The sequence below is a fragment of the Ochotona princeps genome, chromosome 2 (assembly GCF_030435755.1).
Source record: "Ochotona princeps isolate mOchPri1 chromosome 2, mOchPri1.hap1, whole genome shotgun sequence".
In the NCBI taxonomy this organism is placed as follows: Eukaryota; Metazoa; Chordata; class Mammalia; order Lagomorpha; family Ochotonidae; genus Ochotona; species Ochotona princeps.
Window position 1 is genome coordinate 55737319 of NC_080833.1, and position 21956 is coordinate 55759274.

Here is a 21956-nt window from a genome sequence, read left to right on the forward strand (position 1 = left end):
AAGCTCTCTCTAAAATTAATGCTTTAATCCCCTGCCTTAGAAATAGGGAGATTTTTTTGTATGTGCACCCAGCCATACAGCTTAAGTCACTGAAGTGATTTCACCGTGCTAGAGTGACTGGGAAATTTTCCACAAGGTACTTTTCCCAACAGGATGTGAAATAGAGAAATTTTTCTAATAGTTACAGTTGCAAAGCTATCTGCTTAGGCTTCAGCCCTTTTGGATGAAACTGAGGGGTTATTATAGGGCTCTATCTCACCAGTTGCCAATAGCAAGAGGACAGGATAGCTTCAGGGATCAGCTTTCCTATTAAATGGTGAACACTTTGAGCTAGGTTCTGTGCTTTGGGTTGTTAGTGCCTCTGTCTGCATTGGCTGTCGTTAAATATTTGTGGCTACTGAACTAGATGGAGCAGGCAGACACTATCTAACCTCTCTGGGTTGATGGGCCAGCACGCGAAATGCCAAGTTCTAGTATTCTCTCTGATGACCAATGCAGGTGCCAATCATCCAGATGAACAGGCAGGCCAGCTCTACAGAAGTTCTGTCCTTGACTTAATCATCTTCCTCAGCTTCCTCCGACATCCTGGAAGACAAGATTGCCTGTTGACTAAAGGCTAGTGGCACCCATGGTTCTTAGAGGAGAAAAACAGTGCATTGCTCAAAAAACAAAATCTTCCTTGCAGAGAAGAAAACCACCCAGGTGTTGAGACCATAGGAACTGAAAATCCAGGCTTTAAGGCTGCCAAAATTAAAGCAACCTGGATACCAGCGGATGAAAGATCCATTCTGTCTATCCTTACCTCCATAAATCTGACTTTCCAATAAAAATAAATAAATCTAAAAAAAGAAAATAAAGAAATATCTTCTATCCTCTTGTTCACACCCCAAATGGCTGCAGCAGCCAGAGCTGAGCCAATCCAAAGCCAGGAGCCAGGAGCTTCTAAGTCTCCCACACTGGTACAGGGACCCAAGACTTTGGGCCATCCTCCACTGCTTTCCCAGGCCACAGGCAGGGAGAATGATGGAAAATGGAATAGCTAGAACAAAAGCACCCACCCATATAATATGCTGGTGCTTGGCAGTGGAGGATTAACCAGTTGAGCCATTGCATTGGCCTCAAAAATGATTTTTTACATTTAATTTCTTCCTTAAGAATTCTGAAATATACCTGATAAATACCAGGAACACTGTAGGTATAGGAGATTAAAACGTTTTCTGCAGGTCAAGAGACTTTGTCACCAAAAAATACTGATTTTTTCTGATACGCTGTGGAATGGAGTGTCTCCATAAATTACAGTGTATAGGGCCCGTTAAATCACTCAGGCAAATTCGGGCTATTTGAAAATAGCAATACATTTTTCCCTTTAAAAGTAAATAAAGTGGAGCTGTCATGATGGCATAGCAGCCCAATCCTCCCCTTCAGTACCAGCATCCCATATGGGCGGTGATTCATGTCACAGCTGCTCCACTTATGATCCACTCTCTGTTTGTAGCCTGGAAAAGCAGCACAGGACGGCTCAGGTCCTTAAACCTGGAAGAAGATCTTGGCTCCTGGCTTTGGATCGGCTCAGCTCTAGCCTTTGTGGCCATTTGGGAAGTGAACCAACAGGTGCAGGATCTCTCTCCCTGTTTCTCCTTCTCTCTATAACTCTGCCTTTCAAATAAAAAATAAAATAAATTTTTTAAAGATTTATTTTATTTTTTTCACAAAGTCAGATACACAGAGAGGAGGTAAGACAGAGAGAAAGATCTTCTGTCCAGTGATTCACTCCCCAAGTGACTGCAATGGCCAGAGCTGCACTGATCCAAAGCCAGGAGCCTGGAACCTCCTCCAGGTCTACCACGCGGATACAGGAACCCAAAGCTTTGGGCTGTCCTGGACTGCTTTCCCAGACCACAAGCAGGGAGCTGGATGGGAAGCAGGTCTACTGGGACTAGATCTGGCACTCATATGGGATCCCGGCACATTCAAGGTGAGGACTTTAGCTGCTAGACCACCACGCCCATTAAAAATAAAGTAAATCTTTTTTAAAAATGTAAATGAAGCATTGAAAATGAAAAATCAATACAAGTTCATAGTCCACCATTTCCTTTAATGCATACTTGCCTTTTTTTTTTTTCCTGTAGAAATTCCCTATAGAGTCTCCCAGAATTCACATCCAATACACAGCCTACAGCCCCAAGTGAGGTATGTCCTGTGGATGACGGCTCGAACTGCAGCTGGTGAAAGCCCCCCAGGAAACGAGAGGGAATTCCGTCTGCCGGGTAAGAGACAGCTTTCAGGGAGGAGAGTCCACTCGGGATTCTTCTGGAGGCATACACTCCCACAATGGCTGCATAGAGAGGATCAGATTTCCCTTACTTCACTGATTACTTTCTTGCTGCCACATCTTTTCCCTTGCTGTTTCCTCTAACGGGACCATTCTTCCTCTCCATTGCCTGCTTATAGATAATGTCTGCTTTTTTTCTTTTTCTCCAAATCTCAGTAGAAATGTTTGCTCTTCCAGAAAGTCTCCCAAACACATCTCCATATCCCTTTGATAATTCACTGATATTGACATCTAATTAAAATTCTGCATCCAGTGGGTTGAGACTAATACCTGCTTCTCTGCAGCCACCAGGCCTAGAATGATACCCAGATCATAGTACAATTGTCTGCCAGCATCTGGGCAAACAGGTCCAGAATCTGCCACCTAGACTTGAAATCTAGAATGCTTGCATCTCATATGTAAAATAGAACAGTATTTGCATATCACCTGTACATATTCTCCCATAGACTTTAAATTGTCTCTGAATTATCACTAATGCCTAATACAGCGTAAATGTTGTATTAATAGTTAATACTTTGTTTAGAAAACAATGACAAAAATCTGTATTGGTTTGATATAGATGCAAATTTCTTAAAAATATTTTCCGTTCATGGTTCATTGATTCACAGATACAGAACCAATGGAAAAGGCAGGCTGATCATGCTTGCACACTAAATAGCTGTTCAATGAATAATAAGAATCACGCTAAATAACAAAGGCACTGATTGCGAATCAGGCTATTACTATGCAACAATGAATTTTTTAAACACTTTGCATACTCTGTGAATTTGCTGGAACTGCTGTAATAAAGTTTCACAAATAATGATTTAACCAACAGGAATGTACTGTCTACCCTCTAGAAGTCCAAGGTCAGGGAATCAACAGAGTTAATTCCTTCTAAGACCTCAAGACAGAGTCTGTTCCACGGCTGTCTCCTTGGCTGGTAGATTTCTGCCTGCACCTTGGATTTCTCTGTGTCCAGCTCTCCTCTTTATAAGGACACCAGTAACAATTGGCACAAGTGTCCATCCTGCCCCAGCATCATCTCATCTCATGATTCTGTCTTCAAATAACATCACATTCTCTGATCTGGGGTTAGGACTTCAGCATAGAAATTTTGGGGACACACAATTCATCCCATCTCATATAGTGTTGCTAATGTGTTCATTATGTGGTTATGCCTGGACCGTACTACCAGACACCCAATGGGAAATGAATAAGAATGAGGGATTGTTACGCCCTTTTGCAAGTGAGGGGATTCAAATACAGAAAAATTACTCAAGAGTGTGGAGATTGTGAGTGGCAGACTTGATCTACTTGAATGATCTTACATTTGAGTGCGTGAATAAGTGAGTGATCCAGTTAACAGGAATTTTCCTTCCCCAGCTGAGTTATTCTCTTCTCCCAGCAATGCTCTTTTGCATCTGTTCTCAGCTGAATCACTCTGTCCTTGCCTGGTGACACATACTATCACCTTGATCCTTCTGGACCTTGTTGTTCGTCACTAGAAACTATCCACTGGGAAAACTGACAAGTCCTCTTGTCCTCTCCCCAGCAGTCCCACGAAAGTTAACTCATGAGCGATTGATGTGGCTCAAGAAGTCAGTGTCTTTCAACTGGTGGGCTCCAGGCATGTCCCATCTTCCCAGGAGGAAAGACAGATGTTAAAGAAATGTCAGAATCTGCCTAGCACATAGTGGAAGAGGGGCTGTCTGTTTTAACTAAGACCTCTGCCTCTGTTCCTCCTGGTCTTTCCCTCCCTCCTAAACCATCCTCCGCTGAGTCAGAAGAATCATTGTACAAGATCCTCAATGCTGACACTGCACCTTGTGCTGCTACTTATCAGCAGCTTCCCAAGGACCTTCAAACTAGATGTCAAATTGCTTAGTTACAGGGTTGGCATGGTGGTATAACAGACTAATCCTCTGCCTACCAGTGCCAGAATCCCACATGGGTACCAGTTTGTGTCCCGATTGCTCCACTTTCCATCCAGCCTCCTGCTTGTGACCCTGGAAAACATCAGAGGATGGACAAGTTCCCCCTGTACCAATGTGGGTGTCCCAGAAGAAACTCTTGTCTCTCAGCTTTGGACCAGCTCAGTTCTGGCCTTTGCAGTCATTTGGGGAGTAAACCAGTAGATGAAAGACCTCTCTCTTTGTCTCTTCCTCTCTCTCTGTAACTCTCACTTTTCAAGTAAAATAAATAATTCTTACCAAAAAAATGCTCAGGCAATGAGGACCTGCATGGTCCTGTGTATGTGGCTGCCTTTATCCTTTGCCCCAAGCTTATCATTCATAAGCTAGAGCAACACCAGAGTGCCTGCAGTTTCCTGGAAGAGCTAAGCTGTTCCTCTCTTCCATGCTTTTGCATCAGTCTCTTTCTCTGGTCTGCTCTTCCTTAACTTATACATTTAGCTGACTCCTTCCAATGCCGAACTTCTTTTCCTAGGTCTTTTCTTTTTTTTTTAAGAGTTATTTATTTTTATTGGAAAGGTATGTTTAGAGAGAGGAGAGACAGGGAGAAAGATCTTCTATCTGCTGGTTCACTTCCCAAATGGCTGCAATAGTCAAGCCAATAGTGGTCTTGGCTGGGCTAAGCCTCAGCACCATCAGTTTGTGTGAGAGATGTGAGAAATGTGACTGAGGCAGAACTGACCAAACCCAGCCCAGACCACCACTGGCCCAGTCCTCACACACACCGGTGGGTCCAGAGCAACCCCCAGCAGTCCCTACCAGGCCTACCCCAACCCTAGTTTTTGCACGTTCTGGCGCACGCTGCAGCCTAACCCAGTCCATCCCACATACCTGACTCACGTATACCAATGGTGCTGCAGTTTAGCTCAGTGCACCCCACCCCACAAATATGCTAATAGGTGCTGCCACTTTGTGCAGCCTGGCCCCCGGCCCTGGCTTTCCTGCTTACCAGTGGGAGTTGTAGCCCAGCAGGGGTGTATTCACAGTTTCTCTGCCAGGCCCACTTCCAGTCCTAGGTCTTACATGTGCCAGTGGCTGCTGTGGCCCAGACTGAGATGGCCTGCATCATTTGTCAGCAGGTACTGTAGACTGGCTCAGCCTGGCCCTCCCCCAGCCTCATGTGAATTGGCAGATGTTGCAGTCCAGCCAGCCTACCCTGCACCCTGTCCTAGCTCTCACTTATACCAGCGTGTGCTATGGACTGGCCCAACCAGGCCCACTCCCAAACCCAGCTCATACATATGCCAACAGGTGCTGCAGCCCAGCCTGGCCTGGGCTGCCTCCAGCCCCATCTCTGGCACCCTCCTAGGGAATGAAGCCTAGCAGTGAAGTTCCTCAAGTTCCTGTTCCTGCTCCCAGCACTGAAATTTGTGTGTGTCGGCAGGTGCTGAGGCTCAGCCTGACAAGGCCAGACCCCAGTCCTGGCACTCACTGGCAGGTACTGCAACCTAGTCCTGTACCCATCTGGCTCTCTGATGTGTTACAATTTAGCCCTGTCTGGCCCAACCTCAGACCTGGCTCTCATGTGAACCAGTGGGTGTCATGGCCTTTCTCAGCCTGACCTACACCCATTCTGGCTCTTGCAAGTACCAGCAGGTGTTGCAGCCTTACCTAGCCAGGTCCCCATCCCACCCCCACCGCCAAACCCAGCCCACATGCATGCTTTTGGGTGCTGCAGCTTGCCCACTCAGGTCCACTCCCAACCCACATGTATGCTGACAGGTGCTATAGCCTTGCCCAGCTAGATCTATCCACAGCTCTGACTCACACTCACCAGTGGGAGCTATAGCCTAGCAGGAGAGTCCCCAAAGTTTCACTACCAGTCCAGTCCCAAGCTCTGGATCTCACATGTGTTGATGGTGCATCAACCCAGTCTGGCATGGCCCACCTACAGTCTCAGCTCTTGCTGACGGGTGTTGCAGCCTAAACCAAGCAGGTGTGGCTCACACCCTGTTCTGGCTCTCACATGTGCCATCAGATGCTGTGTCCTTGCCAAGCTCAGCCTGCCACCAGACCTGGCTCACACACATGCGGATGATTGCTGCAGCCTTGCCTGGCCTGGCTCTTCCATAGCCCTGGCTATTGTACTCACCAGCAGGAGCTATATCCTAGCAGGTGAATTCTACAAGTTTCCCTACCAGACCCTCTTCCATCCCTGGATCATACATATGCTGGTGGGTGCAGCAGCCCTGCTTGGCATGGTCTGCCCTCATTCCTGGCCTTTGCATGTGCCAGCAGGTGCTACAGCATGGCCAAGCCTGACCCCTCCCAGCCCCGGTTCCTATGAGTGTCAGGTAAGTTCCTGGCCAGACTGGCCTCTTCCAGGCCCAGTTCCCATGAGTGTCAAGCAATTTCCTGGATCCGGCCTGGCTCAGCCTATCACCACCCCCAGCTCTCCACGCAAACCAATGGGTGCTGTAATTTCACAAAGGCAAACTCACAAGTCCCCTACAGAATCTGACCCCAAACTGGGTTCCCTTGTATTCTGGTGGGTGCTGTAGCACAGTCTAAAAATGGGCTAACTCCTGCTCTAACACTTGTGAATTGGTACTCTGACCCAGCCCAGCTAAGCATGTTTGCAACCCCAGTTTTTGCATGTGCCAGCAGGAAGCGAGCAATGGAATTTTTTTTAATTTATTTATTATTTTTAATTCATTAATTACATTGTATTATGTAACACAGTTTCATAGGTACTTGGATTCTCCCCACCCCTCCCCAAACCCTCCCACCATGGTGGATTCCTCCACCTTGTTGCATAACCACAGTTCAAGTTCAGTTGAGATTCCCCCATTGCAAGCGTATACCAAACATAGAGTCCAGCATCTTATTGTCCAGTCAAGTTCAACGGCTTCTTAGGTATATCCTCTCTGGTCTGAAGACAGAGCCAGCAGAGTATCATCCTGATCAATTAAAAGCTCCAACATACCATCAGCAAAAATTTACATCATTATGGAATTAATTGACATAGTAATGAGTAACCAGTATGGTAAAAGTAAAGCGAGCAATGGAATTTAACACAGCCCATGTCTGACAGGTAGGTGGGTGCCTTGGCCTAACCCAGACATGCCCTCCAATTTCCTTCATCTAAGCCACTCTGCCTCAAAACTCTTGCAGTGGCCCAGTCCGTGGAAGCCCTCAGAAGTATTCTTCCCTTGCCAAACATGCCCTCAGCTATTCTCACTCCATTATGTCCCCAGATGCCCATCCCTGAGCAACACAGTCCCCTGCCTGGAAGGCCAGAATGGCATGTCCCAGCCATCCTGGCATGGTCCACCTGCAGTCTCAGCTCTCACTGGCAGGTGTTGCAGCCTAAACCAAGCAGGTGTGGCTCACACCCTGTTCTGGCTCTCGCGTGCAGCAGATGCTGTGTTCTTGCCACATATGTGGGAAAGATAACTAAAAAGGATAGAAAAAGCAGCCATGTTGGTATACTAGTATAGTTAACACAGATTTGGCATTAACCAGGTCCAGAATGCCCGCCAGCTATCGACTGCTTTTCTCCCAGCAGTGTAGCACTTGCCTAGGTACAAAGCAACCTAGGTAGTTGCCTGCAGCTAGGGTTAAAATGCCATCTTAACCTTCTTGACCCGAAAGGCAGACACTGACATTCTCATTTTATAGATGAAGAACCTGAGGTTCACCGAACACACACAGTAGCAGCAGGACTACCACTCAGGTTTCTGGGTTCGCAGGCAGTCTTTTGTATACCATAACCCCCTCTCCTTTGTCCTTGGAAGAAGGAGAAGCCAAAACAGGGCTGCACTTCGTTGCAGCATCATAAAACTTGTCCCCCTTGCCCCTAAATGAAGGGCCCAAGCTAATTGCTCTTCATCCTGAGTAAGCCATCACGAGCTGTGGGTGGAACCTGGAGGGTCACACTACAATATTTTGGAATGTTCCTTGAAGATAACTCAGTCACACAATTTGCTCACTTTTCAGATAAATCCAATTGGAACATGTTTGTGGCACCAAGCATTTGCGTTGCTGTCATCATAACAGGCCTTTTCTCAGTGCGTTACATCAGGCAAAAGTAAGTTGGTTACAAATAATAATTTGGAAGATACATTTTTTAAACAGGATGATAGCTGTTACTGATATGAGTCAGAGAAATGAACTCTCATGCACTGCTGGTGGCAGATTCAATTTATTAAATTAATAAAAACATGCCTTTTGACTTAACAGTTTCTAAGTAGAAATATATTCCAAGCATATCACAGATAAATGCAAGTATTTTGCGGAAAACATGTTCACTGAAATAGTGTTCCTAAAGGACAGCGTGAAACAGCAACCTAAATGTCCAGTGCTGTGGGATTGGCTAAGTCAGGATGCATCTTAAATGGTAACATGTGTGTGTATTATAGATGACCTGAAAGGAAATGAAATTGTTCCAATATTTGCCATAGTATAAAATAGATTTCAAAATAATATTTTTGTTTCTTAAAAACAGTACATACATACTCACGTACATTTGTACATATGGCAGCATTCAAGGTGAACAATTTCTCACTTAGCTAAAGAAATACACTCAGGCTAAAGGCATTGTAGGAGCTCCATATTCACCAGTGACCTTGGCCCCTCATCCATGTGTCTGACCCACAGTTGCATTATTAGCTTCTATGCCCAAGTTCAGCTTCCAGTCTTTTCTACAGCAACAGGAAGAAAAAAGTTGTCTGTACTTTCATTATAAGCATCCATCAAGAAGTCACAAATGACGCTTTGGGTTACATCTCATGAGTCAGGACGTGGTGGGCCAAGAGAGATTTAACATTGTGCTCTTTTAGCAGAGTTGCCATTCCAGTAAAACTGAGTCCTCTTCTAAGAAAGAGGGAGAAATGAGTATTGGATGGCAATTAACACTCTTGTCCCAAGGATATACCAATATTACTGGTGGCTGTATTTGCAGATAGGATCATAAGTGATTTTAACCCCTGCCACCCAGGTGGGAGGCCTGGGTGGAGTTCTGAACTCTTGGCCTCGGCTTAGCTTAGCCCCAGCCATTGTGACCATTTGGAGAGTGAAGCAGCGAATGGAAGATTGATCTCTCTCTCTCTCTCTCTCTCTCTCTCTCTCTCTCTCTCTCTCTGTCTCCTTCTCTATCTGTAACTTTGCCTTTCAAATAAAGGAATGCATCTTTTAAAATATAGCCAAGGGCCTGGCATGGTAGCCTAGTGGCTTGAGGTTCTTATGTTGTGTGCACCGGGATCCCAAATGGGCGCCAGAATTCCGGAGGCCCTGTATCCCATCCAGCTCCCTGCCTGTGGCCTGGGAAAGCAGCTGAGGACAACCGAAGGCCTTGGGACTCTGTGCCCACATGGGAGACCCTGGTCCCAGGCTCCTGGTTCCTGGCTTCAGATTGGCACAGCTCCAACCATTTTGACCACTTGTGTTCTTCTCTGTCCCTCCTCCTCTCTGTATATCTGACTTTCCAATGAAAATAAATAAATCCTATATATATATACACATATAGCTTCAAAATACTTATCACAAATATTTATAAGAAAAATCTTAACTTTTTTTTCTTACCCCACATTGCCTCTGATTGCCACACACAGTCATGTTAATAGTTTAGGTATTTCATTGTAACACTTCTTGATTTTTTCATGTTTGCTGTTCTATTCCATGTGGCACTGTATTGCTCATATATTAAGGATTCAGTCAGTATTTATTGAGTGCATGTATGGCTGGGTAATGACAGATTGCTAAACATTATGCTGAACAAAGTTCAAAGCCAAGATTCCTTTCAGAAATCCCATGTCTACCTTCTCTCTCTTTTTCTCTCTCCCAGCATGGACTTATTAAGGCTGGTATTGTGGCACAGTGGGTTAAGCCAGTAATTCTCCATCCTCTGATTCACTCCCCTGATGCCCACAATAGCTGGGACTAGGCCAGGCCAAAACCAGGAGCCAAGAACTCCATCTAATCCCACATGTATTCGCTGTCCTGCGTCAATGGGCTTGGTGCACGGACTACTGGCTGATGGTCACTAGGTGAAGTTTATTAGTGGTATCAATGTTATAGACTGAGGGTCACATAGGATAAGAGAGGAGATATTTAGGAGCTTACATAGTTCCCATAAACCTGTCTTCAGAACCCATCAGTTGTTTCCACACCTTTGTCTGAAAGTATCTGTTTTTTTATGTTCAATCAATTGTTCCCATTCAAATTATATCCAATCAGTTGTTCTCATACAAATGATATTCAATCAATTGTCCTCCTACAAATCCTCCTTCTCTATTTTGTAAATGGGGCCTGAGGAATGTAACTAGGGAGAACATGCTCTTGGAAGGGCAAGAAATGGGGGAAGCAATTTTTTATATTATACAAAGATAACTTCATCAGGGACCAGAGACCCTAATTGCCTATTTTCCCATCTGACTCCTCACATCCCCCCAGGAGAATGGACCCTAGCTGCTGTCAGGAATAGGGCCAGCACATGGGAATTTGAAACCCAAGTAGTTAGGCCATTTTTTGCTGCTTCCCAGAAACATTATAAAGTAGCTGGATTGAAACATGAGAACAGCCAAAACTTGAACTAGCACTCTCTTATGGGATGCCAACATCACAGGTTGCAGCATCCCTGTTGCACCCTAACACCTGACCATATATCCTGTCTCCTGTTCATCAACCCAAACTTGCTGAAAACTACTCCAGCCTTGAAGGACACATGACCTTTGTCTTTCAGTGTTTGTATTTTGTCCATTTGTATACAACCCCTACATTAAAATTGCTGCACTGACTTTCCATGCTGCTGTGAACACACGTAACCGCCTGTCATTGTTTTCTGTGTAGGGTATTTGTTCTTCTTTCAGCCCTCAGACCTCAGTGGTGTAGCAGAAAAATTCCGGACCCCGCCAATAGCACGTGGGCCAAGAATTATCCCATCGTGGAGGTAAGATGCAGGAGCCTGAGTGGTCCGTTGTTAGAGTTCTAGAGATAACCCCACCCAAGTGTTCCATTGTAGTTACAGGAAACTAGGTGCTGTGTTCCTGGGGGCAAGCTGGAGTCACTCCTATTGCATTGCTACTGAGTCATCAGCCTTCCTTTTCTTCCTGGACTTCAGAGCAATCCACACAGAGGGCTCTCTGAAGCTTACCACCAAAAGATCTAGTTTTTCAAACCTCTGTATGCCTTCCATTGCCCTCCTCACCTACATATACTTCCACAGAAATATGAGAGCAAATATTTCGCCATTTGCTCAGCACTAGCCTGAGCATCGACTCATCCACATTCAGGATAATTGAGGCTTTTGACTTTCCCAATCCTGTCTGAGCAAAGAACAGTTAAATAAAACCCATAGTGTTTTGCTCTTGGCAGGGAGCCAGTGAGTCATTTTATTGGGCAAAAGAAAAGGTTTTAAAGGAGAGGCTGCTTTGCTGGCAGATAAGAGCTGAGAGGAAGGGTTGGGAAGGAAGAAAGCAGCTGAGGCTGACTGGTAAGAGGAGAGCAGCTCAGTGAGCAAGAGGAGCTAGCAAAGGCTCTGCAAGCAGAGGGCAACTGAACATGGAGCAAGTAGGGGAGTGGCAGGGCTGGGGTGCAACACACTAACACTGGTTCCATTTCCTGGGCCCTTGGTGACCTCAAACTTCCTGTCTCCCTCCTCTGAGCCCTTCTAATAGACTCTTCTCTTCAGCTGTTGAGTGAGTTTTGCTAGCCATGCACGCTGCCCCAGGCCAGAAGTCAGTGGTCCCAGAGAAGCCTCTGCTCAGGGCAAGAGCTGCCTGCTGTCACTACAATTTAGTGTCTTTGGAATTGAGCCTGGAGGCCAACCTTGCCGCTACCACTTACTACGTGTGTGACTCCTGGGCGGCGTGCCCAACTATCTGAGTGCTTGTTTCATCCTCCGTGAAATAGCAGTCAGCAGTCCTCCCTCGTATCCTGGTGTGGCGATTCCATAAGACGGCATGGAAAGCATGTGGATCACATCCAGCAAAGATCATTTGTTTACTTCTCCAAAAGGCCTATGCTTGCAGGCCCCACTCTCCATTAAGGAATTTTGCCCCTGTTGAGTTGCAACAGCATGAAGAGTGATAATAAGAATGGTATAGATATAATATAACATATAATTACATGTAATACAGTGTATAACAATATAACAAATCTGATATATACTCAGTATGATAAAAGTGATTACACAGGAATATTTACTCATTGTTCACATGCTAGAGCCTCACTTAGTGGCAAGGTCATGACTTACAGGAACATACACAATAAGCCATGGGGCCTTATAAGGATGTCCTGCTCATGCTAGAAGGGATTCGAGGACCAGGAGTTGAAGTGGCTGAGATTTAAAGTCTCTTTCCATGGTGAGATTCCATAGTCCTAAAAGCCTGAAATAGCACACGGGAAGCAGCTCCAGGTCAGCTGCGGACACCTGGCTTCTAAGCTGGTAGGCTCAGTGTCATGGGCTCTGCCTGCCTCTGCCTGGAGGATACAGACAGAGCCACTGGAGGAGTCGGGAAAAACCTAGAGGAAATGCTGAGAAAGATCACGAAGGTTAGACAAAGTAAGAGAGGGAGTGGGAAACAGCATAATAAAGAGAAATGAAAATCGGGCGTAATGTAAAGTGCACTTAGGGGCGACAGGTGAAACATTCTAGGTAGACTATACAGCAGGATATTGGGCAACAGCTGCAAAAAGGAGATCACTATGTGTCTAAAGATCTCCAAGATCCGTGGAGGTAAAAACAGTGCAATTTCTAGCAATTGTCTGTAGTGGGATTTCATCTGTATAAGCAGCAGGCAAACTGTGGTACACTTTGAGCATGTACACAGGACACTTAGGGATGCCTACTCATGGAATCCCTCAGTGGTAGTTGTCTCTGGGGCAAGGGTTGGGAGTGCGAGGGCCTCTTACTCTCGTTGTATATTCCCTTTGAACTTCAAGCAAAACTTTATAAAACTATGTGCACATACTTATTTTATAAAAATAATAATAATAGTAACCAAGGATTTAAAAAATATTTCAGTGTCAGTAGCTTGGCCGGCAAGGCTATCAGGCAGCCTCAGAACCCCATGTGGCTTGACCCTGGAAGAGGGGAGACTGAGTCTAAAGATCCAAACTGCTCTCTTGGCACCTGGCTGGGGTAGCAACAGAGGCCCAGTCATGCGTCCTTCACCTCCAGCAAAACGTGCCCTGAGATTGCAGGCCTTTCTTCAGATGTGGCTGAGAAACCATGTGCCTTCACGCTCAGCAGGAAAAGCCCACCAAACGGACCAAGTCACTGGGCTGTAACCTAACTATAAATAGCTTAAAATAGCATTACCAGGTGCCCGAGCCAATGGGGATTTGAGAAATCTTTCCGGGAGGACCTAACCAGAGAACTCATGCTGGGAAAGTGTCGAAGGGCAGCCTTCATCCGCAGTTGGGAGACTTTCATGGAGACAGGGCAAACACCCGGCAGACAGTGAGCTGACTCCGCACCAGTGTAATCCCCAGCTGTGATAGCAGCTCTTGGGCCATTCTGCTTGCCATAGCTACACCAACATGCCAGGACCAGTTCAGGCAGTGACTGGAAAAGAGCAGACGCCCCACAAGAGAAACACATATGCACACCCTCTAGCTTTTGAAAATCCTTCGTGGAAGTCCAGCCCAAGTCAGTGCAGTCACTCACTCTCTTGACACTGGTCATGCCCAAGGCAGACAGACCCAGAGATGCTGGCAAAGTTTTGCCAGGCTGTGATTCCAGTACTGGACTAGCCCCAGGGTTTGCCCTGTTCCAAGGCTAATTTTTGTCATCCTGCTTCTCCCTGAAGACATGGTCTCCAAGTGCTGATAGCTTGCAGGCCATGTTTTTTAAAAAGTAGCAACACAGGGCCCAGCGTGGTAGCCTAGTGACTGGGATCCTCTATGGGCACTGGTTCTAATCCAGGAGGCCCCACTTTCTATCCAGTTCCCTGCTTGTGGCCTGGGAGGGTAGTCAAGGGCAGCCCAAGGCCTTGGGACCTTGTACCCATGTGGGAAACCCAGAGGAGGCTCCTGGCTCCTGGCTTCAGATTGGCTGGGCTTCAACCATTATAGTCACTTGGGGAATGAGTCAATGGACAGAGGATCTTCCTGTCTGTCTCTGCTCCTCTCTGTATGTCTGGCTTCCCAATAAAAAATAAAATGAATCTTTAAAAAATAATAAATAAATAAATAAAAAGTAGAAATACAAAGGACCAATCAGTAGTCTCTCCATTGTTTAGGGAAGAGCAGGGGCTTTAATGGAAGGGGAAGAGAGCAAGCAGGGGGAGCTGGTGTGAGGCAACACCAGCTGGAGCCTGGCGGTGGAAGCCAACAAGCAGAGGTAGCATTGAGCAAGGCGTGTGTTTCCTGAGACAGGACGATGAGGCTGAAACAGCAGGCTCTGGGTGGAAAGCCTACCAATGGAGGAACGTGCAGGAGTGACTGGCGAGGCTAAGGGCTGGTGTCAGCACAGCAGGCCAAGGCACTGCAGGCATGCTTTAGAACGACCAGTTGTCAGCAGGTACACCCAAGAAAAGAGACGTGTCTCAAAGGCACGCAGCTGGGACCAGGGGAGTGCTGGTGAGTTGGGAAGGGAAATGAATGTGACTTTGAAGAGCTGGAAACTGACAGGATATGAAGAAAATGAGAGAGTTGGTTAATTAACTTTTAGAATGATAAGCTAATTTTGTCTGTTACAAACAAAAGAAATGAAAGGAGAAAAAGGATGAAAATTTCTTACAAAAACATTGTTCCAGGGCTGTTTCTTTTTCTTTAGGATATATTTATTTTTACTTGAAAGAGTTACAGATAGAAAAAGAACAGACAGATCTCCCATCTGATGGTTTACTTTCCCAGGTGGCCACAGTAGCTGGAGCCGGGCTGATCCAAAGCCAGGAGCTGGGACAGGTCTCCCACATGGGTGCAAGATCCCAGGCATTTGGACCATCCTCTACTGCTTTCCCAGACCATTAGCAGTAAAAGGAACCAGAAAGGGAGCAGCTGGGCCCAGTACAATGACTCACTGGCTAATCCTCCCCTTGCAAAGTGCCAGGATACCATATAGGCACTGGTTTGTGTCCCAGCTACTCCACTTCCCATCCAGCTCCTTGTTTATGACCTGGGAATGCAGAGGAGCATGCCCCAGTGCCTTGGGACCCTGCGCCCAGAAGAAGCTGCAACCCCTTAGCATCCCTTGAAAGGATCTTCATGACTTGCTTACCTTCTGGTTCCAAAGCTTCAGCTTGCCAGTTGTAAGAAATCACCAGCAGGGCCCGGCGGCGTGGCCTAGCGGCTAAAGTCCTCGCCTTGAAAGCCCCGGGATCCCATATGGGTGCCGGTTCTAATCCCGGCAGCTCCACTTCCCATCCAGCTCCCTGCTTGTGGCCTGGGAAAGCAGTCGAGGATGGCCCAATGCATTGGGATCCTGCACCCATGTGGGAGACCCGGAAGAGGTTCCAGGTTCCCGGCTTCGGATCGGCGCGCATCGGCCCGTTGAGGCTCACTTGGGGAGTGAATCATCGGACGGAAGATCTTCCTCTCTGTCTCTCCTCCTCTGTGTATATCTGGCTATAATAAAATGAATAAATCTTTAAAAAAAAAAAAAGAAATCACCAGCAGGTTCCAGAATGTTCCATCTCTCCTTACCCATGACTTCCCTATCTGAACAACACTGCACATCTCTCAGGACTGCCCTAGTATCAGCTCAGCAGAGGTGCCATCTAAGGCCCTTGGAATCCTTTGGTCTGGCCCTGCCACAGCAGCTCCCAGTAGGACTGGAAATGCAGTGAACTGATAACCAGCTGTTTGTTTTAGGTCGATATTTTTTGTATGGCCCATTAATTATGTTATAAACACCCACATGGCCCTGGACAGAAAAGGTTCCCCAACCCTGCAGAGTGACCTTAACATGATCGCTGCCTTCACTACCCCATGCCCTCTACCACGGAGGAGAGAAACAGGAGTGCAGCTGGCTTCATGATACAGTCTGCTTCAAGGTTGGTGGCCTGGACTTGAATCACTCGCCAACTGGGCTTGAGGGAGGAGTCCCCAGCTCCTACCCTCTGACCCTCAGCCCTGTTAACTCCTGATCTTACCTCCCAAAATCAAAGGCCCACAGAGCCACACCTGAAGCTGACTAAGACATTGGGTAGTGAGCCTCTGGGAACCCTCCAGAAACAGGTTGTCAAGGTCATGGGTGCAGCTGTAAGAGCGTCCTCCTTCTCCCTTCCCTCAGGAGCAGACACAGCTGCTTTCCGAGAGGCTACGGAGCCCCTGGACCTCTCCTGACGAGCCCGAGCCCCTGGTCATCAGTGAAGTCATCCACCTTGTGACTGCGCTCCGCAGACATCCCCCTCATCCCACGGGCTCAGAGAGAGTCCAAGATCACTGTATCTCGGAGGGAGACGCGGTGCTCAGCGCCCCTGGCCCACTGCCCCCAAGAGCTCTTGCGGTTGAGGCAAGACCAGCAGTGGATCTGTATAAGATGCTGGGGACCAGGGGCCCTGACCCAAAGCCAGGGAGCCCTGCTGGTCCCATGACAGACCTGCCAGTGGACTACATACCCACACACGAGGGCTACTTGCCCTCCAACACAGATGGCCGCCCTCCCAGTGGAGCTCCTCTCCCAGAGCCCGGGGAAGACCTGCAGCTTCAGCACATCTCTTTTTCCGTTTTCTCCAGTTCCGTTCACCAGCTCCCCTTCTCTTGTGGGGAGAAGCTGACTCTGGATCAGCTGAAGATGGGCTGCGATCCTCTTGGGCTCTGAGTGCTGAGGCTGGATGCCTGGCCAGTCGCCATGGGTCCGTCTCTGCCGCCATTGCTATGGGATCTGGCTTCAGTGAGAGGGCAGGTGAGCCAGCTTGGGGTTGATCTCGGAGAGCTGGCCTTCCCCAAGATGACGTCCTCCACTGTGGATTGGAGACTCCCACCTGCATTCCTGGGCAACTGGGCCACAGTGGCCAGCAAGCAAAGGAGAGGACAAGAGTGGCAATCCACACTCCCCGCGGTAACGGCACACAATGCAGAGGCTTGCTGATTCCACGATGTATCTACCAAGTGCCTCCTATGTCCTGCATGCTCACTGCACAGGACTGTCTAGAAGAACGTGTGGAGATGACAGAAACATCTAGCATCTGCAGGATGTCCAGTGTGACTGAGAAGCTGCATTTTGATGGAGATTAAACAGCCACGCTTGGCTATGGTGACTGGATTGAAGAGCACAGCTCCAGGTGACAGATACACTAATGGCAACTTTGGTTGACAAAGTTTACCTCAGTGCATCGCACATCCAGACATTTTGGCCACAAGAATCGTCCAACTTGTTCTGCTTTCCATCTTCTGACCAGGCACTTGACATCCCCTGCTGGCCTAGATGAGCTGGCTGACGTGTCCCCCTTGTGCATTTGGGTATGCTGTCCACTGCACAGGCATCAGCAACTGAAGACCCAGTTCTGATACATGCATTCCAAAGTCAGACCACACATCCTGTGATTCTCCCTGTGACTGGTGGTTCAGAGTTCCCCAAGAAACCTCACCTGGGGTGACCTCAGACTTGACTCTTGTGAACCTGCCAGTGCAATCAGGTTTGATATGTCACCCGCACCAGCAAATGCACATACCAGTGGATGCAGCTACCTGGTCAGTTCCGCCCCAGCCCCATACCTCATGCTAACCTATGGGTACTGCAGCCCAGCTCAACCAGTCTACCACAGACCTGGGCCTCATGCATACCAGCGGGTACCATAGCATAGTCGGGGTGACCCCTCAAAACCTCTCCTAGGCTCATCTCCAGCCCCAGTTTACCTGTATGTCAGCTTATGCTGTGGCCTAGTCCAGCCCAGCCCACATCCCATCTGGCTCTCATACATAGCCATAGATGTTGTGGCTTAGCTCAACCCTCCCTGCCCCCAGACCTGGCCCTCACATATGCCAATAGGGTCTACTATTTTATCCAGGCTGGCCCACCTCCAGCCCTGGTTCTAATACTCACCAGTGGTAGTACAGCCTAGCAGGGAAGTGCCAACAGTTCCCCTGCTGGGCATGCTCCCAGCCATGGATCTTGCTTCTGCTAGGGGTCCTGTGGTTTAGCCTAACATGACTGTACCATGTCTTAGTCCTGGCACTTTGCAGTTGGTTCTGTGTCCTAGCTTGGCTGGCCTGCACAAAAAAAGGGGGGGGAGGGGCTTCAACAGTGGCATGGGCTGGAACTAGGTTCCTCATAGGGGTGTCATGCTTTGGGGGTAAACGTCTTTCTGGCCAGACGAAGCAGTCACTATAAATAATTATAATAGTCTTCAAAATAATGTCAGCGCAGTCTTATGAATGAGGCCAAGATGGTCACAACTGACTTTCTTTGTGGAAGCCTCAGAAGGAACCTTTCCCCTACTTCTAGGCTTGCTAATTTATTGTATTTTGCCTTGGCCCTCTTCCGGAGCGTCAGCCCCCTCGTTGTTCATAGCAAGCTGGTGGCGTGCTGGTGAGCTGGCACAGAGTCTGCAGCAAGCCAGTCTCTCCCTCCCCATCCGGAGCTCAGGGCTCTTGTGAAGGGCTGGAGCAAAGCTTTTGTTGTTTCTTCTGCTGCTGTAAATGCTGGCTCTTTAGGTCTAAGGTTCCTGCCCTGTGAGGTTGTACTTCCGAGTTGCTCCTTCAGACGCCCTCCAGGTGAGCCGGGAAGGCCAGTGGACCTTTGAGGCTGTGGCCTGGGTTTACCCCCTTCCCCTGGCCCCCGGCTGCCTCTACTCTTCACTCTCGCTACTTCGGCTTGGCTGGTGAGGAATGGCTTACACTGCTGATAGTAACTTCCAGAAAGAACAGAAAGTTCCAAGAACCTCTTCCTTAAATCCCTGCCAAGCCTGGGATCCACTCCTTCCCTCTCGCCCACAGCCCCGGTCCCACACCAAGCCTGGCGCTGAGGCAGCTTCTCCATCAGCCTGTGGCCTTTGCAAATGAACAAAGTGTATTTGTTGGAAATTCACACTTCTTCCCTGATCCACCGAACCAGACACGTGTCCCCATCCTGTGTAAACAGCTGTTCTTGGCCTTTGCTTCCCAGATATCCTGCTGAAGTGACAAACATTGGCTCTGCTCATTTATGCCACACTGCTACTCCTGCTGCCTGCCAGTCCCCACGTGCTTGTCTCAGGCACTCCAAGACCAGCTCCCGCGCCTTCCTGGGCATCTCCAATGTGTTGCGCAACAGCCCCACACCTTGCATCACGGCTCCAGCTTTGGCATGTCTGTGTTGTGGATCACCACTGCGTTCCTGCAATCCGTGTTTTCCCTAGCTTGCTCACCTCCTTCCCTGCTGCCCTCTTATGTCCAGACACAAACCCTGTCCTTTTATTTAGAATCCTGGCTGATAAAGCTGTCCTCATCCGTATTTTTAACAGGTTGCCTCCTTGATACCAAATGTCAGAATGCTCCCTAGCGTGATTGCCACGTCACTTCCTCTCCTGTACTGAGAGCAGCCTGCAAGCAGGTCACCTTCCAGTACTGTTCCTGGTCCGCGCATAGCTGGCTACCAGTAAAAAGCAGTCACCTACCATCCCTCTAGTCTCTTTCTGTTCCAGACAGAAGCCTCACTACGGCTGCACTCTTTGTCTTGGGGGGAATGAGGTGGGGATGAGAGGGAAGTGGGTCCAAGGGGACAGGGAGACCGTTGTGTTTGTATTAGTCTTTCACTTTCAATTCCCACTCGACCCCACTTTTTTCTTCTTTTAAACAGTTTCTGATTTTTACAGTATTTGAATAAGTCCATTTCTTTAAAAAAAATATTTACTTTTCAGATGTACAGAGAGGAGGAGAGACAGAGAGGAAGATCTTCCATCCACTGATTCACTCCCCAAGTAGCTGCAACGGCCAGAGATGCGCCAATCCTAAGCCAGGAACCAGGAACCAGGAGCCTCTCCCAGGTCTCTCACACAGGCGCAGGGTCCCCAGGCCACAAACAGGGAGCCGGATGGGAAGCGGGGTCACTGGGATTAGGACCGGCACCCATACAGGATCCTAGTGCATGCAAGGCAAGGACTTTAGCTACTAGGCTACTGCGCCAGGCTCCGACCCCATTTTTCATTGACTGTACCACAGCAATGCATGCAGGGGTGTTTCTTAAGGAAGTATTTGAAGGAGCTCTCTCGGTCCTAGAAGCCAGAGATTCGATTTCCTGAGCTTTTGTCTACCTTATAAAAACAGGAAAGTCAACCCAGTATAACTTAGTTTTCTTCCCTTTAGTGCTTTCTTCCCTCAAACTCCTCCCAATTTTTGAGCTTCCATTAATTGCAACTCCACCAATGCCCAAGGCCCAAGAACTGTGAGCTTCCTTCCACTAGATCTGAACTGTTTTGTCACCTGGCTCTGTCCCACTGCTCCAGACCCCGAAGGGGGCTTGTCTCCCTTTCCCCAGCCTGCAGGACTCAGTTCTGTTGCCCACCATGATGAAAGGCTGATAGGTCAGTCATGAGAATAGATCATAGGCACTTGAAGTAACAGATGAAAATTTAAACCTTGTCAAACTCACAATTAGTTTTTAAAAAGTTCATACCTCACTGGTTTGCGTGAGGACCGAGTATGAAGGGGGTAGGATTGAGCTGGACTACAACACCCATTGGTTCAAGGAAGACAGGGCTGGAAACAGAACTGACCCAGCAATTGCAACAACCAGCATGTGCATAAGCTGATTGGGGCGATGGATGGTGCCGGACCCTGTACTGGCAAACTCACAAAAGGATCAGGTCTAGGATCATCTCAGATTAAGTTTCTTTGGAGATCCCTCCAACTGAACTGCTCATCTCAGAACCCCAAACATGAAGAGACTATGTCAGCCAGTAGATTCTGAATAGATTTCATCACAACTGGAATGACGAGATTGGCAGCAATTCAGAACTGTTGAACTATCAAAACTGCTTGAGCAGGACCCTCAGAGCGTGCCTCACATTGGGGACCTGGGATGGGTAGGAGGCTGGGTGGGGCTTTTCCCTTTGTTTCTCCCTGACCCCAGATACAGGGAAAAAATATTAGTATGGAAACAATGGTATTAACCACTTTCCCATACCCCTTGACCCTTTATACCCTAATTAACTAAGTAAGATTATTAAAAAATAAATTAATTTTTAAAAAGTTCATTCCTTAGGCATGCTCTAAAAAAAAAGTTCATGCCTGAGTGCTTCAAATGGCCAGGATGCTGGGCCTTCTGTGCACATGCCTTGTAACTGGTTCCCAGGTCACAGAATCTTTGAACAAGTTATGACCAAGAAACACTTGCTGGACCTCAAGACAGTGTGAGCTGTGTCCTAGGCCACTATGGTAATGAGACTGCACTGCTTACCTCTGCCTTTACAGTGCAGGAATGTTACGATGTACCTCCTTAATCAAACCATCAACTATTAGCAGACATTCTTTAATTTTCAATCTGTATTGTTTAAACCTGGTTAGTGCACATACTCGCCATGTAAGAAAAGTATAAAATCTGGGCCTGCCGAAGCAGCCTCGCTAATCCTTGCCATGCATGTGCCAGGATCGTATTCTGGTTGTTCCATTTCCCTTCCAGTTTCCTGCTTGTGGCCTGGGAAAGCAGCATAAGACTGCCCAAAGTCTTGGGACCCTGCACCTTGTGGGAGACCCAGAAGAAGCTACTGGCTCCAGATTGGCTCAGCTCTGGCCATTGTGGCTGCTTGGGGAATGAACCAGTGGGTACAAGATCTTCATCTCTGTCTCTCCTTCTCTTTCTAAAC

General features: G+C 47.7%; 1 protein-coding gene across 1 annotated transcript in view; it reads left to right on the plus strand.

Annotated features, from left to right (window-relative positions):
* The window catches only part of IL12RB2 (interleukin 12 receptor subunit beta 2), a 97558-nt gene extending 79169 nt beyond the window's left edge, over positions 1–18389 (plus strand). Inside the window, exons 13-16 of the mRNA XM_058657858.1 lie at positions 2130–2267; positions 8224–8314; positions 11074–11173; positions 16463–18389. Coding sequence (XP_058513841.1) covers positions 2130–2267; positions 8224–8314; positions 11074–11173; positions 16463–16993 — 860 coding nt within the window. The 3' untranslated portion in view covers positions 16994–18389. The remainder of the gene's footprint in view (positions 1–2129; positions 2268–8223; positions 8315–11073; positions 11174–16462) is intronic.
* The last annotated feature ends 3567 nt before the right edge of the window (positions 18390–21956 follow it).